At 39.6% G+C, this 24,671-nt stretch overlaps 2 protein-coding genes across 4 annotated transcripts in view; one reads left to right on the top strand and one right to left on the bottom strand.

Annotated features, from left to right (window-relative positions):
- Window positions 1-904: 904 nt before the first annotated feature.
- On the bottom strand, window positions 905-16,080 carry LOC133519741 (ran-binding protein 3). The gene is made up of 7 exons (XM_061853809.1): window positions 15,960-16,080; window positions 10,645-10,737; window positions 9,345-9,739; window positions 6,765-6,917; window positions 4,890-5,011; window positions 2,674-2,797; window positions 905-2,172 (listed from the first exon to the last, which is right to left on the bottom strand). The coding sequence occupies exons 1-7, from the start codon at window positions 15,976-15,978 to the stop codon at window positions 1,843-1,845; spliced, it is 1,236 nt and encodes a 411-aa protein (XP_061709793.1). The 5' UTR covers window positions 15,979-16,080; the 3' UTR covers window positions 905-1,842.
- Window positions 16,081-16,256: 176 nt separating this feature from the next.
- The window catches only part of LOC133519739 (kelch-like ECH-associated protein 1B), a 41,658-nt gene continuing 33,243 nt past the window's right edge, over window positions 16,257-24,671 (top strand). For 2 of the 3 annotated variants that reach the window (XR_009799664.1, XM_061853802.1), the window contains exons 1-2: window positions 21,553-22,453; window positions 23,118-23,278. Coding sequence is in view for 2 of the 3 variants with exons in the window: in XM_061853802.1 (XP_061709786.1) it covers window positions 23,126-23,278 (153 nt within the window). In the remaining variant the exon portion in view is untranslated. Of the gene's footprint in view, window positions 16,488-21,552; window positions 22,454-23,117; window positions 23,279-24,671 lie in introns of those variants that run through there. The other variant, XM_061853803.1, reaches the window with a different exon arrangement.

The raw sequence follows: 24,671 nt of genomic DNA, 5'->3' as shown, positions 1-24,671 counted from the left end.
CAGCTAAACATGTGCACCTTCAAAAAAGGTATAACCATCTTTATTATTTTAAGACGGTTATAAAGGTTAATATCTTAATGATGTCTTGTGTATAAATAATTACATACCTATTAATATACGACCGACGAGTTATCGATACAGTCATACGAATATATTGTCAAGCCCTAACACAAAGTAATAGTTAAGTTTTTACACAAAATATTCTAAATTATTGACTAATATCATGAAATATTAGCACACAATTGAAGAAAAACTTATAATGAACTGCATAAACCGGCTTTTTACACTTTTTATGCTGTTATTTTGCAACATATCGTTAAGAAAACTTCGCTCGGAACATCATAATTACCTGTGAAATGAGTATTTGCTTTGCCTGGGTTATTTGGCCCTGTCACACTACATGACATCAACTTCACTACATTACTTTATTAATACCTTGTTTTCTTCCTGATTCATTTATATTTTTTACATTGAAAAATACGGCAATATGCTCTTGTCCGACTTCTAACTCAAAAATGGTCACGCTTTCTCATATGTAGTCTGCCTCTTTCGCACTCATGGGATGTTCATACACGTGATGGCTTCCCTTTCGCACACTTCATCTGTCTTTAAGCGTTAGCGAGTAATAGGTCTGTGATCACGCCTATGGGATCAATTGAACCATTCTTCCATATTATCTTAAATTCCCTATCATTACCTAAACATGGACGACAGTCTTTTCAAACACATTTTATTTAAGAAATAAATAAATAACCTTTAATTATATAGGTGCAGCATGTCTTTCTAGCTGTAAAAATAAAATAGTTACAGGCAGTTGAACATAAATTGTTCCAATGGTCCCCAGTCTACCATACTTTCATATTATCTTAAATTTCATTATCTTTACGTAAACATGGGCGATAGGCTTTTCAAACACATTTTATTCAAGAAATAAATAAATTACCTTTAATTATATAGGCGCATGTCTTTCTAGCTGTAAAAATAAAAGAGTTACAGGCAGTTGAACATAAATTGTTCCAATTGTCCCCAGTCTACCATACTTTTTTTATAAAGCGTTTATCTAAATATATATTTAATACAACATGAGCTTCAGTTAAACCCAATACACGTTTTACTTACTTTGGAACTTTACAGATGGGAAGGTGTTTTTATATGAATACTCTTTATTAGTCTTAATTATTTATTGTATGATCGATCAGAATTTAAACAATTATTACACATATTTGGCATCCAGCTCCGGCCGAACATCTGTAATTTGCTCTCTTCAGGAATGTGAGACGAATCGCACTTCACGCTTTTGTACTACACAAAATAAAATGCCTTTCCCAAGCTCCCTGCTAGATATGACTATTTACCTAGTTTACCAGCCATACGTAGGAAAGTAGTTGAAAGCATACTATATTTTTATGATGATGTAACTGTAGTTACTGGCGTATAGTATGATTCTTTCAGCTATTTCTAGCGATACGGGCAGTTGGCCCAATTTTTTAAAAGAACTAATTGAACAAGCGCATCGATTTAAACATTAAATAACCCTACGCGTATTCACAATTTGCATATCTCTCGGATGGCCGAAAATTATTTATCGAATTTAATGTTTCGTCGAACATCAAATTTGATCTTATATGTTATTTCCATAACAGAATAATTTCACATTTACATATATTTATATATTAGGTTAAGTTTGTTCTATCCTTTGTAAGGAAAAAATATATAAGGTCAAAATTCAACGAAACGTTATATTAGATCAAAGAGTATGTAGGGCAAACGAGGGTAAACCCCACAATTCTACGAACTCTAGAGCTGCAAGGCTGTGTCTCTCACTTGGCACCGCGGGCCGGATCACTCTATTAGAATATCGGGGCACTGTCTCTTAGGGGAGGTTTCATCGCCGACCGGTTCTTTTCTCTTGAGCGGATTGCTATTCTTGTCCTCCGCATCACCATCCTTGTCTTCCGTTTCGTCGTCTTTGCTTTCTGAGTCACCATCTTTGTCTTCAGTATTCCTGTCACGGTCATCCTCGACGCGGGGCGGCGCGTGCAGGCGGTGCGCGGCGCACTCGCCAGTCTCGTGCGCGTCGCGCAGGCGGGAGGCCGCGTCGCCCGCGCGCTTGCTGAGCGAGATGCGCGCTAGCACAGCGCGGTGAAGCTGGACGATGTCGCCGGGGTTACCCTAAAACGCAACATTATTACAAGGCCTGGGTAATCCAAAATACTTTTGTGTGGTTGACAAAAATACCAAAATGTATATCAGTAAATTTAAACTTTTCTACTCGTTTCTCATTTAAGAATATATTCTGTTACACAAAGGAAGATGTTTCGAGCTTTCAGCCATTTCGAAAATATATAACTGCAGATTTTTGTATCTCGCCTGGATGACTCCAAAACAACAGTGCCCAAATACCGAAACATTTACCAGTGTTTGAACAACAAGAAAACCTTATTCCTTAAGTCGTCGTAAACTAAGACTCAAATTCGCGCCTCGGGGTGCGCCGTTAACGTAATCGAACGCGGCCTCGAATGGAAGAGGTGACCTTTAACAATCGGTTGCACCAAACTGACTGTCATAGTTAAAATGTTTGCAAAATTTTATCGTATGGGAAATTCGTCGTGGCGTCGATCGGTCCGTCAATTGTTGATAATGATAACTCTAAATTGATAATAGGATGCTCACCATGACAAGGAAGAGTTTGACCTGGTGCGCGGCGTCGGTGGCGGTGATGCGCAGCGACTTGCTGCCCGCGCGCTCCGCCACCATGTCCGGCCAGATCTTCGTGTTCAGCACCACGCGCAGCGATCTGTAGCACGACGTAATGTGGACTCCAATATATATTGCAAATAATGGAAACAAACCAATAGGCGGGTCCACACAACGCGTTCGGGTGAGGAAAACGCGTGCGCCGCCTCGGCCGAGGCACGTCTACACTGGCCGTTATGTGTGCGAGGAAATTGCCTCGCGCGGCGTATGCGCGCTCTGTGTGGACTCGGCTAATCATTATCGTATCAACAAATTAAACTTAAATATTTTATTTGTATAATATTGAGCTAAATATATGTTAGTTAATAATATTTCAGTGAAATCAACCTCCATAAATATTTTAGGTTACATGTCAAATACCAACAAAAGCTGTCATATTTGTTTACATTATTTGCTTTTTCTATTGGACTTCGGTATACACGGACCTGTACAAATGTGTCAATAATAATTTATTGAAAATTCCATAACAAACTACAAAATTTCTGGTTAACTACTGGAAATAATGAAATAAGTGTGCAAATCGAGTGGATGTTTGAGCGGAGCGACCAGTGGTGCCTATATTAAACGAGTGGTCTCAGTGCACGCTGCTCGATCCCTTAGAACATCAATGCTATACTGCTCCACAGAGACCGTACACTAAAGGGGCCCACTGATTAACAGTTGGCCGGACGGTATCGGCCTGTCAGTTAGAACAAAAAGTTGACAGTTCCAAACAACTGACAGGTCAATACCGTCTGGTGGACTGTTAAGTCTATGTTATTGATAACCCAGAGCATTGTAGGGAAGCAAAGTTGGTCTACGGTTGTTGGATTGAGTGACGCTCTTGGCAGGGCAGCTGTAGAGTAGTGTGCAGTACTGACCCGGCCACGCGCGCCACGAGCCGCGACGCGTCGGCGCCGCCGGCCGCGTCGTTGAGCCGCAGCACGCCGCGCCCGCGCTAGCTGTAGAGTAGTGTGCAGTACTGACCCGGCCACGCGCGCCACGAGCCGCGACGCGTCGACGCCGCCGGCCGCGTCGTTGAGCCGCAGCACGCCGCGCCCGAGCTAGCTGTAGAGTAGTATGCAGTACTGACCCGGCCACGCGCGCCACGAGCCGCGACGCGTCGGCGCCGCCGGCCGCGTCGTTGAGCCGCAGCACGCCGCGCCCGCGCTAGCTGTAGAGTAGTGTGCAGTACTGACCCGGCCACGCGCGCCACGAGCCGCGACGCGTCGGCGCCGCCCGCCGCGTCGTTGAGCCGCAGCACGCCGCGCCCGCGCTAGCTGTAGAGTAGTGTGCAGTACTGACCCGGCCACGCGCGCCACGAGCCGCGACGCGTCGGCGCCGCCGGCCGCGTCGTTGAGCCGCAGCACGCCGCGCCCGCGCTAGCTGTAGAGTAGTGTGCAGTACTGACCCGGCCACGCGCGCCACGAGCCGCGACGCGTCGGCGCCGCCGGCCGCGTCGTTGAGCCGCAGCACGCCGCGCCCGCGCTAGCTGTAGAGTAGTGTGCAGTACTGACCCGGCCACGCGCGCCACGAGCCGCGACGCGTCGGCGCCGCCGGCCGCGTCGTTGAGCCGCAGCACGCCGCGCCCGCGCTAGCTGTAGAGTAGTGTGCAGTACTGACCCGGCCACGCGCGCCACGAGCCGCGACGCGTCGGCGCCGCCGGCCGCGTCGTTGAGCCGCAGCACGCCGCGCCCGCGCTAGCTGTAGAGTAGTGTGCAGTACTGACCCGGCCACGCGCGCCACGAGCCGCGACGCGTCGGCGCCGCCGGCCGCGTCGTTGAGCCGCAGCACGCCGCGCCCGCGCTAGCTGTAGAGTAGTGTGCAGTACTGACCCGGCCACGCGCGCCACGAGCCGCGACGCGTCGGCGCCGCCGGCCGCGTCGTTGAGCCGCAGCACGCCGCGCCCGCGCTAGCTGTAGAGTAGTGTGCAGTACTGACCCGGCCACGCGCGCCACGAGCCGCGACGCGTCGGCGCCGCCGGCCGCGTCGTTGAGCCGCAGCACGCCGCGCCCGCGCTAGCTGTAGAGTAGTGTGCAGTACTGACCCGGCCACGCGCGCCACGAGCCGCGACGCGTCGGCGCCGCCGGCCGCGTCGTTGAGCCGCAGCACGCCGCGCCCGCGCTAGCTGTAGAGTAGTGTGCAGTACTGACCCGGCCACGCGCGCCACGAGCCGCGACGCGTCGGCGCCGCCGGCCGCGTCGTTGAGCCGCAGCACGCCGCGCCCGCGCTCGCGCCAGCTGCCCGCCTCCCACGCGAACAGGCGGCATGATAGCTGAAATTATACATTTTATTATAGATGGTGTCGAAAAACACTTCAAAAAGTCGCCATGGCCACAATACCCAGTGTTAAAAAACACTACCAAAACTACCGCGACACTCGGCCATATTAAACATTATTTTGCGTCGATCTGCCATGATCTGTTGATACTTCTGATTATGGAGTTAACTTTAAAAACGGGAATGACTCTAATATAACTCTCAGTTTAGGGGCTGATAATATATTTATCAGTCAAATAATACTGATAATATATTTTACTGTAAATTTCAAAAAGATCCCAATTTAAAGTGCTCTTCGAACAATATAGTCCCTCAAGGTGTCCCTCAAGGATCCCATTTGGGTCCGTTATTATTTATTTTATACATAAATGATATCACGGAGTGTCTAACAAATTCAAAAGCTCTTTTATACGCCGATGATACTAAATTATTTCGAGTCATTAAAACTGACGTCGACTGTGCTCTGTTGCAGGATGATTTAAGTAGGTTTGAAACTTATTGTGTGGAAAATAATCTGTTTTTAAATAGTGACAAATGTTCAGTTATTACTTTCACGCGGAAAAGGGATCCCATTGCATTCAGTTACCGGCTGTGTGACCTAGGGGTGTTAATGGATCCAAAACTAACGTTTAACCCTCATATAGATCATATTTCAAACAAGGCATATAAACAACTGGGTTTCGTTCTTCGCGTGGCAAAACCTTTCCGAAGACCTCTCACTTATAAACTTCTTTATAATAGTTACGTTCGCAGCAGATTGGAATTTGCTTCTGTGGTTTGGAATCCTTTCTTTAATGTCCATAAGATTCGAATTGAAAGACTCCAGAAAAAGTTCATTAAAGCACTGGAATTTCGAGTGGGTCGTAACTATGTAAATTACGCTTCCTCGGCTACACATCATAATATCCAGCCACTTTCACTTAGACGGTCCTGTACAGATTTAGTATTTTTATTCAAAATTATTAATAATATTGTACATGCCCCCGACTTATTACATAAAATTGGTTTCCGTGTCCCCCGTAGAAATGAACGTAGTTGTCGCAGTAAGGCATTATTTAGCATTTCTAACAGCAGAACGAAATACGCACAGCATTCATATATTGGGCGCGCATGTAGGCAGTTCAATGAAAAATGTATGGACGCAGATTTGTTTTGCAATTCATTAGGCCTCTTTAAAAGAGCAGTATATTCTTTTCTAAAATAACGGTTAAAAGTTGCAGCAACCTGATAATAGGTACCTGTGATTTAAGTATTTTCTCAGTTCTCTACATATATATATATTTTAATATACATTTACGCTTTTGTTATGTACGCTATAAGTTTACACTATTATTATTTTTTCAATTGTACATCGAATAATTTAAAATTAGGAAACTATAGGTCTATAACGAAATCAATCCATAGCTATTAGCTAAGTTGCTCATATGTTTATTTTAAGACTGTTTCTCAATAAAAAAAAAAAAAAATATATATATATATATATATATACATATATAGGCGTCATTATCTGACATGTAAAATCAGAGAATTGTTATCAATTCAAAGTTCAAAACGACGGCCGGTCATCTTAATGTTTTAAGGCGCGGTGAATTCAGGTCGCAGCTCGCTAAGCACTGAGTGGACAGACGTGCGTGCCCGAGGTCTTAGATGCGCCGCGCGGCGCATGCATCCAGTCCGCGGCCTTAAGCAAGTACAATAATAGCGACGTATAAAAAAGGGCACTTGGGCTGACGGAAAGTAATTCGCACCTGCAGCACATTGATCTCGTCCTCCTCGCCCGTGGTGGTGGTGACGGCGGGCGGCGGCGGCCGCGCCTGCGCGCGCTCGTACTCCGCGGCGGCCGCCGCCAGCCCCGCGCCGCTGTCGCTCGTGCTGACCGCCGAGCTGCTCCCCGCCGACTCCTGGAATACACCAGACAGCTAATCATGATGTTGATAATCGCAATATTCACACGCTAGGCCTTATGCCATTAACTTAACCCGTGTCTTGGAAAATTCAAAAAAGCCTCGCCCGTGCCTGTTAGAGAGAAAAAAATACAAGAGTGTAACATTCTTTTGTTGTTGCCGAGAAAAGAGTAAAGCTCTATACACCATGTTTTTTTCTTCCTCACTGACGTCTATTACTACCTGATCATTTATATTACCTCTACTTCCTTTTCATATCTCTCACACATTGTCATTTATAGAGGTATTAAAAACAACGAATGAGATTGATTCAGATACAATAGAATCCGCATATAATGACATCGAAGGGGAGTGACAAATACGTCATACTAAGCGGATGTCATATAAAACATAGTTGATCAACTTGTGTGTTAGTTTTCCAAATTAATCTCAAATTCCTTAGTGAATGATATATTTTCTTATTCTTCTACCAATAATTAACTTGTTACTGAGAGTCAAAACTAAAACGTCTTCGCAGGGAAAGACAGACAGCCACAAAAACTAGTGAATGTGTCAGTATAACCTGCGAAAGGTCATAATTTCATGAAAATAAGATTAATATGGTCATAGTAAGAGATTAGTCACTATAAGCAAACTCATCTTATCTGACTTTGTTACAAACAATTTATATTAAAACCAAACTTCACAGTAATTATGTCATACACTATACACTCGGCGTCACTGAAATCGCACACCCACCGATTTTTGTTTCAAGCGAATATAGTTCTTATCATATAAATGTATTATTACTGCAGGAAAAATAGCATATTTTGGCGGCAATATATGTACATCCATGAAACTTTGTTTTTTATCTTTATCTTGGTACTAGAAATGAGGATCTGCCGAGTCCTATCCAAAATTTAGGGGTCGGACCTCCTTTTCGGGGGGGTATGTGCAGGGGGTTCAATTAAAAATATTCACATTTTACAAACTAGGCGAGTGAGGTGTCATTTTCGTTTATTCTTTTGCGCTGAATCGAATGAGACCATAGTCATACTTATAGGGTCAATATTTTGTGAAATACGTATGGTTATTGTTGAAAAAAATGAGAAAATTAAAAAAATCAAGTCAAAAGTAGGTTTTAGTCGGCAAAAACAATTGGAAGCTTTTATTTATTTAATCTTTATTGCACAAAAGAAAATACAATCGTACAAAAGACGTACTTAGTGCTATAAGGCGTTCTCTACCAGTCAACCTTGGGACAAAGCAGATAATTTATAGACCGATTAGATTAAAGTAAGAAGTAGAAAGTGTTAATTTCTCACTGATACAAATTGTTCATAAAAGTAATTGAAAATTGAATAGCCCCACTGATAGACAAAGAACAGCCCCCTGAACAAGCAGGATTCCGGCCTGGCTTCTCTACTACGGCCCACCTTCACACCAAATTATAGAAAAGGCCAACGAGTTCAGAATACCAATCTACCTAGCATTCGTGGATTATAGCAAAGCATATTCGCAGAGCCGGCCATGTTAGAAACAACGAACTGTGTTCCAAAACCGGCAATGAGGATGTGGGCATGAAGACCGCCAAGCTAAAGTGGGACTGGGCAGGGCATGTCTGCCGAATGTACCCCGAGCGCTGGACCAAACAAGCCACAGAATGAATTTCGGGGCAGTGGAAGACCAAAACGGAGATGACGGAACGACCTTGATGCATTTTGTAAAGAGTGGCGGGAGTATGCATTGGATAGGACCAAATGGCGAGAAAGAGGGGAGGCCTTTGCCCAGCAGTGGGACACTCTAACAGGCTGAAAAAAGAGAAAAAAAAGTCTGTCCAGCCATTTCTGTCAGAAGAAAAAAGCGGCCAATTTAAAAAAAATGGCACCAAGGGTTAACAACTACTGAAAAAGTTGTTTGACCAGCTATATTTGCCATTTTCAAAATTACCCTGCTTTCAAAGTTACCTGATGCATCTTAATATAAAATATTGTATAATATGACTTTTAATATCTTACGCAGTCAGTTGAAGAGAGACCATTAATATCTTAATTTTGTATGGTAGAAAATCATTAATTTTATTTTGGTTGAATTTAATATTTTCATAGTAATTTTAACCTGTTCATAGTGATCAATAACTTCGTCAAAAGAGACGAGATATTGGAGTATAATCAAGATACCCCTGACGATCCTTAATAGGGCATATACTTTTTACCACCGTGATTTAGACTTTATTTATCCTCTGCCTTATTAAGGAAGCATTATATCAGACATGTCTATTTGAAATTGAATTAATTGACATAAAGTTACAATTCCAACAACTCCAAAATGAAGGGTTGTGTAATACTTATTATTCTCGCTATAATAATTACATTCCACATCCCACTAAATTCTACATGCATTGTTAACCAAAGTAAAAATAACTGTAGGTATGGAGCAGTTTACCTGACTATTTTCCTTAACAGAAGCAGCTGCGCTTGTAAACAGTAGCTCAGAAGTACCATTCTTCATACTGTGTTCTGACGGCCCAGCATCCCCATTATTAACACTGTCTTGAATAACCACTCGCTCACTTAAATTCTGTCCAAAGACAAACCCCGATGTCCCAGAAGCAGGCTGTGTGGGTGCTGGGACTTGTGTGGAGGTTCTCGGAGCACTGCTTGTGGCACCAAGAGGTACAAATTTGGGAGCATCCTCCTTGCTTTCAGTAAGCCTTTCTTCTCCTTTAGGTTTTTCAGTTTCATTATCAGCTTTCTCTTTCTTTTCAGCCTCTTCTGTGTCAGTGACTTTAAGAAATGGATTGGTCCCTGGTTTCAGCTGGGATGGACGTAATATGGACCCTGAAATATTTAATTAAATGTAATTTGGATTTATTTTACAAATAGCCTGATGCATAAAGAAACTATTTTTTTTATATTAAAAAACATCTTATTAATTTCCATGATCAAGCCTAAAGAGTTCTTTAACATCCTTCAAAGCAACTACAATGCTGTAGATTTTATAAATATTTTATTCAACATGTGGGTTAAAAAAATGTCATCAAAACTGGCATTTTTCCTGTGGACATTTATAATAAAATTATTGCAATGAAGCTATCTGAATTATGATGTTATTATTAGAATGAATTTTTGGTGATCACAATACAGATTCATATAAATTAACATAAATGTAATTTGTAATGCAATTGTATGTTTAATCATCTGAATCTGAATCATTACAAAAGTTAATAATTTGTATACATTTATCTAATACTTATGCATACAACCTAATACTTATGTAAGAAAATTTGGCTAGACAATTTAACGGGCAAGACTAAATAAATCCTCAATTCAAGCCCCATCACCAACATATGATGCTAAAAATTCTATACAAGAAAAAAATGCAAAAAGATGATGTATATGGTGTTTTTTTAGACCTTTGCCCTATAAAGGGTTACAGTCGGTTTATTTTATGATGTCCACAAAAAATATGCTTATCACCATACACCACACTCGAGGAGGCATTTTGTGGGCATGTCAGTTAGTAATGTTTACAAAAAAAAAACAATAAATTTTCGAGTTGTCAGAATAATGTTTGTACTTAGCATTTATAACCTAGTATTTAATCATTAGTATTATATTCTTATCTCATGCCAGAAAAGTATTTGACCCATGTAGTACTTTTGGGATACTTGGGAGTAGATGAACAGCTTGTGAAGTCATGGAAAGCTTTAATTTTGCAAGCATACATGTGTTGTGGTGCTTACCAAAAGTACTAGCTCCAAACCCAGAGGAACCAAAAGCACCAAGACGAGGTTTTGCCAGCACAGATCGTGACTGAGATGTCCCATTGTTCATTTCTGTAAGAGTTTGATATAACACTATGATAACTCGTTCGAAACCGGGTCGGGACGGTCGCCTGCATTGTTTCTTATCGCATTTAACGCGCGTCATAAGTACCGGGACTTGTTTACCTGAATAACCAGTATCTAAGTGCAAACGAAAGTTAGCCCTGTGTGTATAGCATTAAGGTTGATATTGTGGTGTAGCTTTGGACCAATCGTTATAGTTAGCTACCCAATCTTAAAATGAATTGCTCTAAGTGCAGTGAAAAATTAACCACCGATTTTGCGGAATGCGGATTATGCCACGGCCGCTTACATTTCGATTGTGCGGGACTCACCGAGACTACATATCGCAAAAAAGGATCGGCTGCAAAGGCTGCCTGGCGTTGTATAAATTGCCGAAACATACCTTTAACGGACACCGGGACGACTGCAGACGTGCTAAACGAGATCAAATCCTTTCGAAACGATTTTAATTTATTAAAGTCGGATATTAACACTATCAAAAGTGACGTCCATGCCACTTCTCAAGGTCTAAAGGACCTGAATACAAAATGGAGTGAACTCGAAACCTGGCGAACTGCCATGGACGAGCGTTTAGTTCAGGTAGAAGACAAAGTGTCCTCGCTGGGGGGTCTGCCGAAAAGTTTACACGAGGCCTGCGAGACTATCGAATCTCTTAAAAGTGAAATAAACTCTCGCGATCAATTCTCTCGCTTAAATAATGTGGAAATATCGGGGCTCCCCTTTAAAAGTGGAGAAAATCTCAATTCGCTCCTAACAGACATATCCAATAAACTGGGCGTTGATATATCGAACTCCGACATCGATACGATTCACCGTGTGCGTCGCTTTAGCGCCATCACCGCCACCTCCAGCGGCGGGCCCGCCCACGCGCGCGCGGCTCGCGAGCCAGCGGTCATCGTGCGCTTCGTGCAGCGGCGCCGCAAGGACGAGCTGCTGGCGGCCATGCGGACACGTCGGACACTCACGACGGCCGACATTGGGATGTCGGGACCACCACAAAACATCTATATCAACGACCACCTCACTCGCGGAAATAAACTCCTTCTAAAGCAAGCCCGTGCAGTTAAATCTGACTTAAATTACTCCTACTTGTGGGTTAGAGATTGTAAGATTTTAATGCGCAAAAATGACAAATCTAAGATCTTATATATCTCTAAAGAATCCGATCTCACTAAGTTAAATTGACTAGTTATTATGCTCTTATTACTATACCTAACGTTCGTGCGAACAACTCGTTTTAATAATCACATGTTACTTTCATTTACCTTTATCACTTTATGTATGTTAAATACCTTAATAACTTGCACTAGCTTCGCTTATCAATATTTTTGTTTTGCCTACGCGCTACTATTCTTTATACTGCTCAACTTTGTTTGTTCTAACAATAGACTCGAAATAAAACTGTTTGTGTTAACGTATATAGCCTGCTTATATTCCATAACATATTATATAAACCTTTTCTTATTACCGTGTTCACTGTACCGGAACTAAACGTTTACTACCAAAATGTTAGGGGGTTGCGAACTAAATCTCATTCTTTTCTAGCTAATGTTCTTAAAGCCGATTATGACGTCATTTGCCTCACTGAGACTTGGCTAACGAGTGATTTTAATGATTCTGAGTACTTTTGGAATGATTATGCTGTTTATCGCCTTGACCGTTGCACGGCGCGGGGCGCGGGGGCGGAGCGCGGGGGCGGCGTGCTGGTGGCGGTGCGGCGCGCGTGCGGCCTCACCGTGCGCGAGCGCCCCGACCTGCGCTCCGGCCCACACGCCGAGGAGCTGTGGCTGAGCATCGAACGCGCCGACGCTGCAGCACCGCGTTCGCGCCCGCGTAATAGGCAATGTACTAAGTTTTACATTTGTTGTTGTTATTTTCCGCACGGTAACGCTCATTATACAGCCTTGCAAACCTTTTTTGATTCCACATCGGACTTTATGACTGCTAATCCGAGCGATAATTATATAATTGTAGGAGATTTTAATATTAGTCATGCCGTCTGGACTCAAACTAACGGGAATTTAGAACTTGACGCTAATAACAATACAACCTCAACTTTACTTTCCGATTTCCTAAATTTCTCTGACTTAAAACAGTTAAATGGATGCTTTAATGTTAACAACCGAATTTTGGACCTTGTGTTGAGTGACTTGTGTGGTATAGTCACTCACTGTAAGTCACCTCTTACTCCCGAGGACTCCCATCATAGGTCACTGGACATATGTTTTAATTTTCCTTTTCCTTCGGTCGTACACGATCGCCCCAGAGAGAAATTACTCTTTTATGCTGCTAATTACGAAAAAATCAGAAACGATCTATGTTCAACAGACTGGACCCAAATGAATGGCATGAATACTGAACAAGCAGTGTCTTATTTTTATTCAATCTTAAACTCGCTAATTAAACAGCATGTCCCTCTTAGCCGAACACAGTCATCTGGAAATCGTCCTCCGTGGTTCACTCGGGCGTTAATTAAAGTAAGTCGCGAAAAACGTAACATGCATACTAGATGGAAAACTTATAAAAATCCTTTGGACTACCTTTCTTTTAAGCTACTGAGAACAAGAGAGCGTAAGATGGAAATAGATTGCTATAACTCATACATATCTTTCGCCGAGAGAAATATACGACAATGTCCGAAATATTTTTGGTCTTTCATTAAGTCTAAATTTGCTGCAAATAAAACTCCAGACTGTATGACTTACGGGAATAAAACATCGGCTGATTCTGAAACGGTAGCAAATTACTTCAACGATTACTTTCATTCTGTTTTTGTAAAAAACAACATGTACTCATTTTCCCCTAATATCCGTACGATTAACACCCCGATTGACATCTCCTCCATTAATTTAAGTAATGCCCTAGTCCAAAAATATCTACACAACACTAATGTTAACAAAGGTGCTGGGGCTGACAAGATTCATCCTATCTTAATATCCCGTTGTAGTAAAGAACTGTCTATACCTCTTACTATTATCTTTCATAAATCGCTGACCGAGGGTTGTTTTCCATCTGTTTGGAAAACTGCTCTAATAACACCAATACACAAAAGTGGGGATAAACACGACGTGACACAGTACAGACCAATATCCAAATTATGCATTTTTGGCAAAATATTTGAAAAAATTGTGACCTCGGAACTAACTAATTGTGTTATTCGCATTATTTCTCCAAATCAACACGGATTTCTTCGTGGTCGAAGTGTCGACACCAACCTTATTACTTTTACAGATTTTATTTTGAATGCTCTAGACAATGGTTATCAGGTTGACGCCGTGTATACCGATTTCTCAAAAGCATTTGATAAAATTAATCATGCCCACCTACTTCAAAAATTATATGATCTTGGTATACACGGTGATCTTCATAGATGGCTTGAATCTTACATACAAAATCGTAGCCAAGCAGTATCTCTAAGAGGCTTTACTTCAAGATACTTGACCATTGATTCAGGTGTACCCCAAGGTTCGCATTTAGGACCACTTTTATTTATCCTATATATTAACGACATAGGTTTATCACTTACTAGTTCAAGGCATCTTGTTTACGCTGATGATACAAAAATATTTAAAATTATAAAAACAAACAACGACTGCCTTGAACTACAACGTGATCTTGACAATTTTGCTACCTACTGCAACTCCAACCAACTACTACTCAACCCTGATAAATGCAAGTGTATCACTTTCACCCATAAGCGTGTACCCCTTTTATTTAACTATAACTTTTTAGGCAAGCAACTAACTAGAGTTTCCTTAGTTCGAGACCTAGGTATCACTTTAGACTCAAAGCTCAATTTTATTTCACATATAGATCTTATTACTGCAAAGGCTTATAAGCAGTTGGGTTTGATACTTCGGCTCTCTAAACCCTTTAAAGACCCTAATACTCTAAAGATATTATATTCCTCTTACGTCCGTAGTGTTTTAGAATTCGGTTGCATCGTTTGGACTCCCCAATATACAGTTCATAAAACGCGAATTGAAAGAATTCAAAATAAATTATTAAAGTCACTTAACTTCCGCCATGGTTTGAATCTGTCTGAAAGTACCAGCATACGGCACGGTCTCACGCCATTAGTCGGACGCCGCGTATATATAGACCAAATGTTTTTATATAAGCTTTTAAATAACTATATTGACTCTCCTGATCTTCTTGAAAAAATTATTTTTAAATTGCCTCGTCGTATTCCCACTCGCCACCCCCAAACATTCCATATTAGCTTTTGTGGCTCTAATTTTGCCAAGCATACTTTTTTTAGACGAGCCTGTCGTGATTACAATGATAAATTTTCAAATTTAGATATTTTTTCATTATCATTTTGTAAATACAGTAGCATTCTGCGAAGTTCAATCTTTTCTTTATAAATATTGTACGTTTTCTTTTAAGTACCTAGTAACTATATATTATTTGCACGCATAACAACTATAGCGATACATGTATTTTTAATTATTTTGTATACCACTTTAAACTCTGTACTATGTCATGCATTTATTAATTACCTACCGATGTTTTGAAGTCCCTGTACGCGTGACAGACAAGACCTTCCCTGTTTCGATCTGTAATTTACTATGTATACTTTTATTTTCAATGGAACTAAAGGTCTGTTTGTTATCACTTAAGCTTATATATATTAATATGTGACTGTTTGTTTCCTAAATAAATTAAAAAAAAAAAAAAAAAAAAAAAAAAACTATACAATCCAACAACATGAAACACTTTTTAAAATAAACCTAGGTTTGATATAACACTATACAATCCAACAACATGAAACACTTTTTAAAATAAACCTAGGTCGTATTATAAATAACTATTGATCTATAGTAAAATTTGCATTAAATAAGTAAACAACCGTTATGCTGACACTTGTTTTATCTTATTTTGCATCCCAGTCGCGTATCGACTCCATGACACATACACATAATACGTTGATATTTACATTTGGGAAGCGTTTATATGACAAATGTTGTTATTCAGTACGTAACAGGAATGTGCAAAAATGTTTCGTTAATATCAAATCCAAAGCAACTTGTAATGAAGATAAAAAAATACATTGAATGTGCAGCATGGCCTTAGCTCTTATAACAAGCTTTGAGCCGTTTCAAAGCGAAATATATCGTACAGCAGTTAAGGAATGGATTATCTTTGATAGTGAGAACTCCTAGAATTAGAAAATTATAATAGTATTAAAAAAAAATGATTTTAAGTACCTTGCTTCGCATCTGCCATTGTTAAAGATTTGATTGGGTTATTGGTTTGTGGTCTAGACCACAGGTCGGGTCGAGACAGACAGTAAGCAAGATGAGTGACAGCTACGTCAATGTTGCCATAAGCAGAAGTGGAAGAAGCAGCGTTCGTGGAACCTCGACTCCAAGATTGATGCGCTGTATAAAATGCACATAGTGGTTTACCAATAGGCTTAAATAGTCTACCAAAATGACTTAAAATGTCAGTGTCAGTTGTCAGATAGTTGACATGACAGTATCATCATTATGTATGTACGTCATTGGGTGTGCTACGTTAAATTATTGCAATTTTTAGTTTATTTTGTTAATAGAACATTCCAATTTCATAACCGTTAATTAATAAATGATATCAGAAAACAAAAATCATTATGTGAACTTAAGTAAACTACAAAAAAATAAAGTTTTCTAAGGTTTATGCGGCGTACCTTGTTTTAGTGAACTTTAAGAAACTGTGCTACAGCATATATTTTAGTTTCTGCTGAAATATAACAGGTAAGTGTCTAGCTTAGCTTAGCAATCTACAGAACTTTGGTAACGCTTTTGGAACTGTAAACGTATATGAGACTTACAAACACTACTTTAAAGTTTATGTTCTTTTTATCTTTGTCATCATTGAAAACACCTTTATACTTTACAAAACAGAACGTTTCTTTTCTCCATATCATTTTATTGGTACAGTAGCCATCAGATGTATCAGGACGGCCAAGGTGTTCACAAATATCCTTAACAACTATATACACCACTGCCTGGTATTCCAAAACAAAGTCACAGACAAAAGCTTAAAAGTAATACATAGAAGATTTCTTGAAAAATATTATTCTAACTATGAAGCCCTCCACTATGTATTGTCCAAAACATATATACTTAGTCAGTTTTTGTTTGATGGGAGAGTTTTTGTAATATTTGTTATATTAGTTAGGACTGTCCTTAGATATATGTCAATGGTAAGAAATTCTCTTTAGCATTCAGTTTTCCTAACAAGTATGATGTCAGCTATTTAATTATCTTACGAAAGCCATTGGAACCCAACCTTATTATTACTGTATCAATCTAGAGATGAGGGGGATCCCCAGAAAGTATCTGTACTGTATAATTCTTATTAAATACCTACAGTGCAATTCGGTTGCATAGTGTACCTAGTTCGTTACTAAATTCTGTTACTGCAATAACAATAATCTTTATCTACATAAAATATACGAATAAAAGTTGAATAAGCTATATATTAAAATGAAGTACACAAAATCAGGAATTACATATGACAATATCATTCGAAATGGCCTCCTCTGGCCCTCAAACGATGAGGCCAGTCATCACCTTTTTCACAGAAATGAACCTGTGTTAGCCCTGAGCATGACACACCCAGCCAAATCATCACATAAGAGGGATGATGGCCTCGTTGCACTCTCGGAACAGCCGCAATCGCCTCTTGACTGTTTTTTGCATACACTCTGTAATTCTGGCGGTTACAACATTCTTCAATGGTAAAAAAAAATTACCATTTATAGTATTTTTCGGTGGCCATTTTGTGCATACCGCTTCAATAGCACTCGACTTCTCTCTAGCCTCATAGTCTTTAATTGTCCATTCACCTTTGGAGCTTTAAAGAGACATTAAAGAGCAACCTGCCTGTTCAGCTGAAAAAGAATGTAATGGACATGTGCTTACTCCCAACTTTAACCTACGCATGTCAAACATGGAAATTCACATCAAAAGCAAAGAGGATGTTAGTTTCATGCCAAAGGGGAATGGAAAGTAGTATGCTAAAACTAAGAAAAGTACAGAAGATTAGGCACTCCAAAATTAGAGACATGACAAAAATTATAGACACACTAAGCCAGGCCCAGAAACAAAAATGGAGATGGGCTGGCCATGTCGTTAGATTACGAGATCGAAGATGGACCTCTGATGCGACAGGCTGGAAAGGGCCCATTGGTAAGAGTACTAGTGGATGGCCACTGGCATGCTGGTCAGATGACATAACGAAACTGGCAGAGGCTAGCTGGATGTGGGAGGCCCAAGACAGAAAGAAGTGGAGGGTTCTGGATGAGGCCTTTACCTCCTAAGGGTTCTGGTGTGTTACCTCACAAAAAATGATATTAGATTTAAGATCCCAGGTCAAGTATTTTGTAATATTTTCACCCAGAAATAAAAGGCTTTTACAGTACATATGGGGCTACTTTATAGCACTAGTGCGAAAAGTAGCATATTACGTTACTGTGTCGAACATTTAAAGTGCCATATGTACTGTAAAACGTTGTACGATACATGTGCGAATAGGTAATTCGCAACTCGTGTCGATTTAAAACACTCCCTTCGGTCGTGTTTTAATTTATCGCCACTCGTTTCGAATTTCCTATTTTTCGCACTTGTATCGTAATGTACTATTTTATTATTTTATACAGTCTACATCAGATATATCAGAGCGGCAAAGGCGCTCACAAATATCTGAACACGTCTCTATTGTCAAGGCGTTAGAGTGAGTGTTCAGATATTTTTAAGCGATTGTACCAAGTAAAGTTCCTAAACTAAGTATAGATATATCATACAATCATGAAAAATTCTGGTCTGCCGGATTTTGAAAGAAATGAACACTTATTTTTTTTTAAACATTGTCTAAAAACACTTTTTTCGTTACTAAATTGTTGTGAAGGATTTTACATGTACGAAATCTACACATTTGGGTTCGTCTTTGACGTCTCAAAAAACTGGTCAGAGAATAGGCGGGTCCACACAGAGCGAGCACACGCGCGACGCATTTTCCTCGCCTGAGCGCGCCGCCTCGGCCGGGGCACGTCTACACTGGCTGGTTTGTGCGTGAGGAAATTACCTCACGCGTATGCTCGCTCTGTGTGGACCCGCCTAATTAACACAAAGGTTATGGTCAGTAAACCAGTTTTTTGGCCTAAAATTGTTCAACTTTGATGCCAAATATCTCGATGACAGTGAACACAACTTTGAAGTAAATTTATACTATATTGCTTACAGCCGTTGCTGTAGGATAAGCTACAAAAAACATTAGAAAACTAAGGGATTCAGATCGAAGGTCATTGGCGTTAGGGACCCCCTTTAAAGACCATATCAATCAGTAATGGTTTTAGACCATGAAGCTTGCTGAGTAAGGTATGAGTTTTGAAAAGCTATTTAAATATGTTAATATTGTCCGCAGCAGTTTTTCTATGAATCAACCGAAATGTATGCCCCATTGAGCCAAACGCTCGTTGATATCTTTTATTCAATTGTTTTGTTTTGTCTTATGCTCGCAGCGTAAATTCATTATAGTTCAGTTAGTTCACTAACACATTGTATAATGAACTCTTATAGTTGAGTTGGGTGCTCCATAGAAAAAGCTTGAGATTAAAAAGAAATTTCGAAACTAAATTATTCTTTGTTATTACAAATTCGATAGGTGCTTAGTGTTAAAATAAAATCTGTTTTTCAGAAAATATAACAAATATATTGATTTAAACCAACACGATTTTCGTTCATAGTTTTAATACGAATACGGGACTTAATCGCGTAAACTTACGTTTATTATATGGCCTGACGTTTCGAAAGTGACGTTACGCTCGTGGTCACAGGCAGGCTGGCGAGGAATTGTATCAACATCTTGCTGCGCGGGTTTTGCGAACTACCCGCACTTGATCTTGATTATTGACTTGTACGCTAGGGTTTATCACTTTGCCTACACACAACACTCACGACATCCGATGGTATGTGTTCGAAAGTACGTGAAGCAATTGAAATAAGAAAACACAGAAATTTCAATCAAAATGAGGGACAGGGAAATTCGTCTTGGTGGAATCCAGTGATAACAAATGTAAGGGTGAAAAAACTTTCCGACACATAGGAAGTGGGTTTTGATGTTAGGCCAGTCAGTCAGTCAGTCAGTGAGAAAAATCCCGATTTTTAGATGTTTATATCTTAACAACCGGTAAAGCTAGATAGCCTTAAGGGTATTAATAAATGAACCAAATTTAGTATGTTTGTCTAATAGATTTTGATTTACGTAGGGGTCAAAATTGGCTCCTACGTAAATGGCTAAGTGATTCATCAGATTCATGTAATAAGTATATAATACACGGCCGCTGCGTTGCTAGTTCTCTTCTTTTAAACTTGGCATGACAAGTTGACACGCTGCCACGTACCTAGAATCAGGGGCCTGTTATTTAAAGGCTTGGAACTAGTAATACAAGCGGAAAGTTCTTTTTAACACCTTATATTACAATTAATTTTTTGTTGACGACTGGTCTGACCTATTGGGTAGTGATAGTGACTCTGCCTATGAAACTGACGGTCCTGGGTTCGAATCCAGGTAAGGGCATTTATTTGTGTGATGAGCACAGATATTTGTTCCTGAGTCATGGATGTTTTCTATGTATTTAAGGTTTCAATCTGTGTAATAATATCCTATAATATTTATTTGTATATTATTCACACCGTGTTTTTTTTTATTTCCGTTAATTTCAAGGGTGCATTCCTGAGCGTAAATTAAGTAACTTTCTCATAGACACCGGTATTTTATATAACTCCATTATCTTATAAGGCCCTTACGAGCGTGTACACTTGCCTTAGGGCTGTTTACATATTGATTAGTGTTTAGTACGAGTTTATACATTTGCTACTAAACGTACATACTATATCGGACGATCGATGTTCGAAATCACATTGATATGATAGAGTTTTCAATTGTTTGGTTGTGTTAAATGTAATGCCCGTGTTACAACAACGCTATATGAAACATTAAAATACTTTTTCCAAAAATAAAAGAATTATATATATATTAAATTAACTGCGCTATTTAGTTTTCTTTAACGTACTAAGCCAAAGTTAACGGATTAAAAATATATATATATATATATCGTTGTCTGAGTATTCATATCACAAGCATTCTTAGCTTACCGTGGGACTGGGTCAATTTGGGACCGTGGGACGAGACGAGGTACATCTATTAGTGTGTTTCAACCTGAATGCATGTGTGCATCTCTCTCTATACTGCACCGTGTTTTTTAGGGTTCCGTACCAAAAAGGTACAAAAGGAATCCTTATGGTGCGACTCTGACCGTCCGTCCGTCTGTCTCTCTGTCTGTCTGTCACATCGCTAAATATCTCGAGAACCACTTAAGCTATCGATTTGAAATTTGGAATAGTTATGAACAACGCTAACCCAGACGTATTGAAAGTATTATTATTATTATTTTTATAACTATGGGAAATACCCAATATGAAGAAGGGGCAAAATTTCAAAGTCTAGTGACTAGGTCAAGTATTGTATCATTTGAAAGAGCTCAAATAGTACATTCCAAAACACATTTTTCTATTTTTTTTTATAGAGAAAAAAATATTTATGAAGGAAAATGTGAAAAAATACATCCCCCCCCCCCTCTTATCCTCGAAGTTTACCGACGAAAAATTATGAAATTTGTACATAATATTAACATTAGTATAAATTTTACAGGAAAAATAAAATCAGACCTCTAACTTTTTTAATTAACAAAAAACCTTTCCGATTTCAGTTTGCAATTTAACCAATTTTACGTGTGTTTATTACACCTGGAATTTATATGAGATTACATTTAATACACCTTTTTTCAAATAAAAGATCAATTTTTGAAATCGGTTCACATTGATAGAGAATTATCCTCGAAAAACCAACGTACGTGCATTACATCGCGCAAATTAGTTAGACATTTTGCCGATAGATGGCGCTGTACACAATTATACGTAGTACTTCTGATCAAAAGTCTTTCACCTTTATAGTCTACACGAGATAACTGTTTGTACGGAACCCTCGGTGCGCGAGTAAAGCGAACTCGCTGTAGACCGGTATTTGTTTAATTCCGTTAATTTTAAGGGTGCATCCCTGAGCTTAAATTAAGTGACTCTCAAAGACACCGGTGTATTCTAATTAGTAATTAACTCCATTTTGGAGTTATTAATCAATAATTTAATTTTATCTAACAAGGCCCCTACGAGCGTGTACACTACCTTAGGGCCTGTTTACATATGATTTGTTGTATTTATTAGTTTTTAGTATGAGTTAATATGTTTATACATTTGCTACTAAACACAAGTAATATCTCCGACCATCGATGTTCGAAACTAAAAATAATTGATATTCATAGGTCATAGTTTTCAATTGTTTGGTTGAGTTAAATACAATGCCCGTATTACAGCAACGCTAATGCAGCATTATTACTTTTATGAAAAAATTGCAATAAAAAAAAAAAACGATGCCATATAGTTTCCTTAAATGTACATACTTAACCATACCCGAACTTAACGGAATTGTATAAAACACGGTGTATATATATTTAAAGGCCAACTCAAGAGACATACTCGTAACCATAGCAACCCAATGACAAGAAAAAGTTGATCCACCCAAGTTAACGCCGTCCTAGCCTAGACGGTCGTGAGCGTGGCCCTGCCTACGAAGCAGGAGATCCCGGGTTCGAATACTGGTAAGGGCATGTATTTGAGTGTTTATCACAAATATTTGAAATATTTGTTCCTAAGTTATGGATGTTATCTATGTACCCGTTTTTCGAAACTTATGTACGAAATATCGTTTGAGATTTACCACTAGCTTTTCGGTGAAGGAAAACATCGTGAGGAAACCTGCATACATCTGCGAAGAAATTCAAAGGTGTAGGTATGTGAAGTCCCCAATACGCATTGGGCTAGCGTGGGGACTATAGCCCAAACCCTCTCGCGCATGAAAGGAGGCCTGTGCCCAACAGTGGGACGTATATAGGCTGAATTATTTTATGTATATCTCAATGTCTAGTACCCACAACCCAAATCTTATTCACTCAATCGGTCAATTTTACATCGAAAAAGAGATATCGAGATAACTCGCGATAAAGCTCAAGTTCAACCAGTTTTGGTCAATGTCAAGGTGTCAGGTTTTTCATTGTTACATACTAAAATGGAATTGCTAAAGGTGCGTCTAGATTGCTCAAATGCGCCGCTCACACGTAGAATGCGCTGAGCGAGCTAGCTAGCTGCTCGCGCATAATATGCCAGCTATACTCTAGATTGCGCACGTTATTAGGCTCCTGATCTAATATAAGCAGTTGGTCGTCTCAATACCACAATCCAAATTATGTTGTGTGATTGATACAGAGGAAGACATGGACGCGGACATGGAGGGGGCGGGACGGAACATGCTGGACGACATGCCGCCCATCAACTATGAGGCCCTGCAAGGCGACGTCGGTGCCGGCTGCAACGATGTCGGAGACATGACCTTTTGCATGGGCAACTACGTGTCCGACTTTATGAAGGTGGGTGACAGTCATGCACAGCTAGGTGTGTACATATTATCTATAACTCTACTTATTACCGATGAATTAAACCAATGAAATTAACCATATATTTTAATATTAAGTACATATCTTGTTACATTTTTTTTTCACTGAAAACCAATTTAGCAGAACGGCATTATACACCTTAAATGCGAAAACACTCTTCACTCTGTGGTACCGTAATTTTAGTTAGTTTTACACGGAATTAAAAAAAAAATTTAAAAACTATGGGGAACAGGGGCAATCTGTTCCACATAGTATTTAAGTTTTTTTTCTAAGGTACTCCAAGGGCACGAAAATAAGGTCAGGTATCCTTTAAAGAGAGTACAGATGTCTTATTTTGTAAAAACAAAAAACATGTTAAAACGCAGTACTAACATTCCGATATTCTATGTTTAAGACAAATATAGACCATAAAAACAAAGATATATTTAGTTATTATTTCATTTGAAATGTTCCGTTCCGAGCGCAAAAAGATTTCCCGTAATCCAAATTATTAAAATTTAAACGAAGAGGAAAAAGGAGCAAGGAGATGCTTTTTAAAACGCTCTTTGAGACATGGGGGGTTGAATGAAACCCATATTAGGTATAAAGAAGGATGAGAATGTGAGAGTTGCGACGATGACGAATAAACATAGTGTCACGAATAACGCAAGCTAGGATGACTTGCACGTTTAATGTGACGCGCGATAAAAAATACAACACATTTAATCTCATAAATTATTTGGAATACATATTTAAATTACATTATTTAGGTACACAGCTTTTCATTACGTCATCCGAGACTGGCAAATTTACATTATTTATTTATTTAAACTCGTATGTATAGAACGCTTTCTAAACACAGACCTTAAAATGTACAATAAGATCAGTTTTAAGATATTTTTAGGCGTTAGGAGCATAGATCGTTTTGTAGTTGATTGGTTTTGTTTCTATGAATCATATAAATAATTATGTTAATGCCCCCCATGTCATAACATGAAACCTTACGCTTACATAAACGATAGTGGCTATACCTACATATCGTAATAAAATCAGCAGCAGTAACATCCGCTCTACGCTTCATTTACTGCTAATGACGCTATGCCGTGTCGCATTATAAGAATTTTAAATCATGTCGCCTACTTGTAAATCCATTCGAGCTAAATACAGCTTATCCCGTGAAGAGACGATAGAACGAAGATGACTGATTGAGCTTCAATATTTTTGTTTGTCTATTTAATATTTGTGTTGGTCTATCTGGTTTTGTATATACCAAAATGACAATTCGATTGGGGCCAGGTTGGTTAGTCGATTAGGCAAACGAAGTAAACAAACTTTTCTTTTAGTATCTAAGATATTAAGAAAAATAAGTGTTTTAACTACCTACCTA

The sequence above is a fragment of the Cydia pomonella genome, chromosome 7 (assembly GCF_033807575.1).
Source record: "Cydia pomonella isolate Wapato2018A chromosome 7, ilCydPomo1, whole genome shotgun sequence".
Lineage (NCBI taxonomy): Eukaryota > Metazoa > Arthropoda > Insecta > Lepidoptera > Tortricidae > Cydia > Cydia pomonella.
The sequence above is the reverse complement of the archived record's forward strand: the minus strand, read 5'-3'. Positions and strand labels throughout refer to the sequence as shown.

What these genes read in the sequence shown, in the direction of transcription:
- LOC133519741 (XM_061853809.1), bottom strand. An exon ending in ACGAGATCAATGTGCTGCAG is followed by an intron (nt 5,012 to 6,764) that starts GTGCGAATTACT and finishes GTATAATTTCAG; the next exon opens with CTATCATGCCGCCTGTTCGC. An exon ending in TCAAACTCTTCCTTGTCATG is followed by an intron (nt 2,173 to 2,673) that starts GTGAGCATCCTA and finishes GTTGCGTTTTAG; the next exon opens with GGTAACCCCGGCGACATCGT.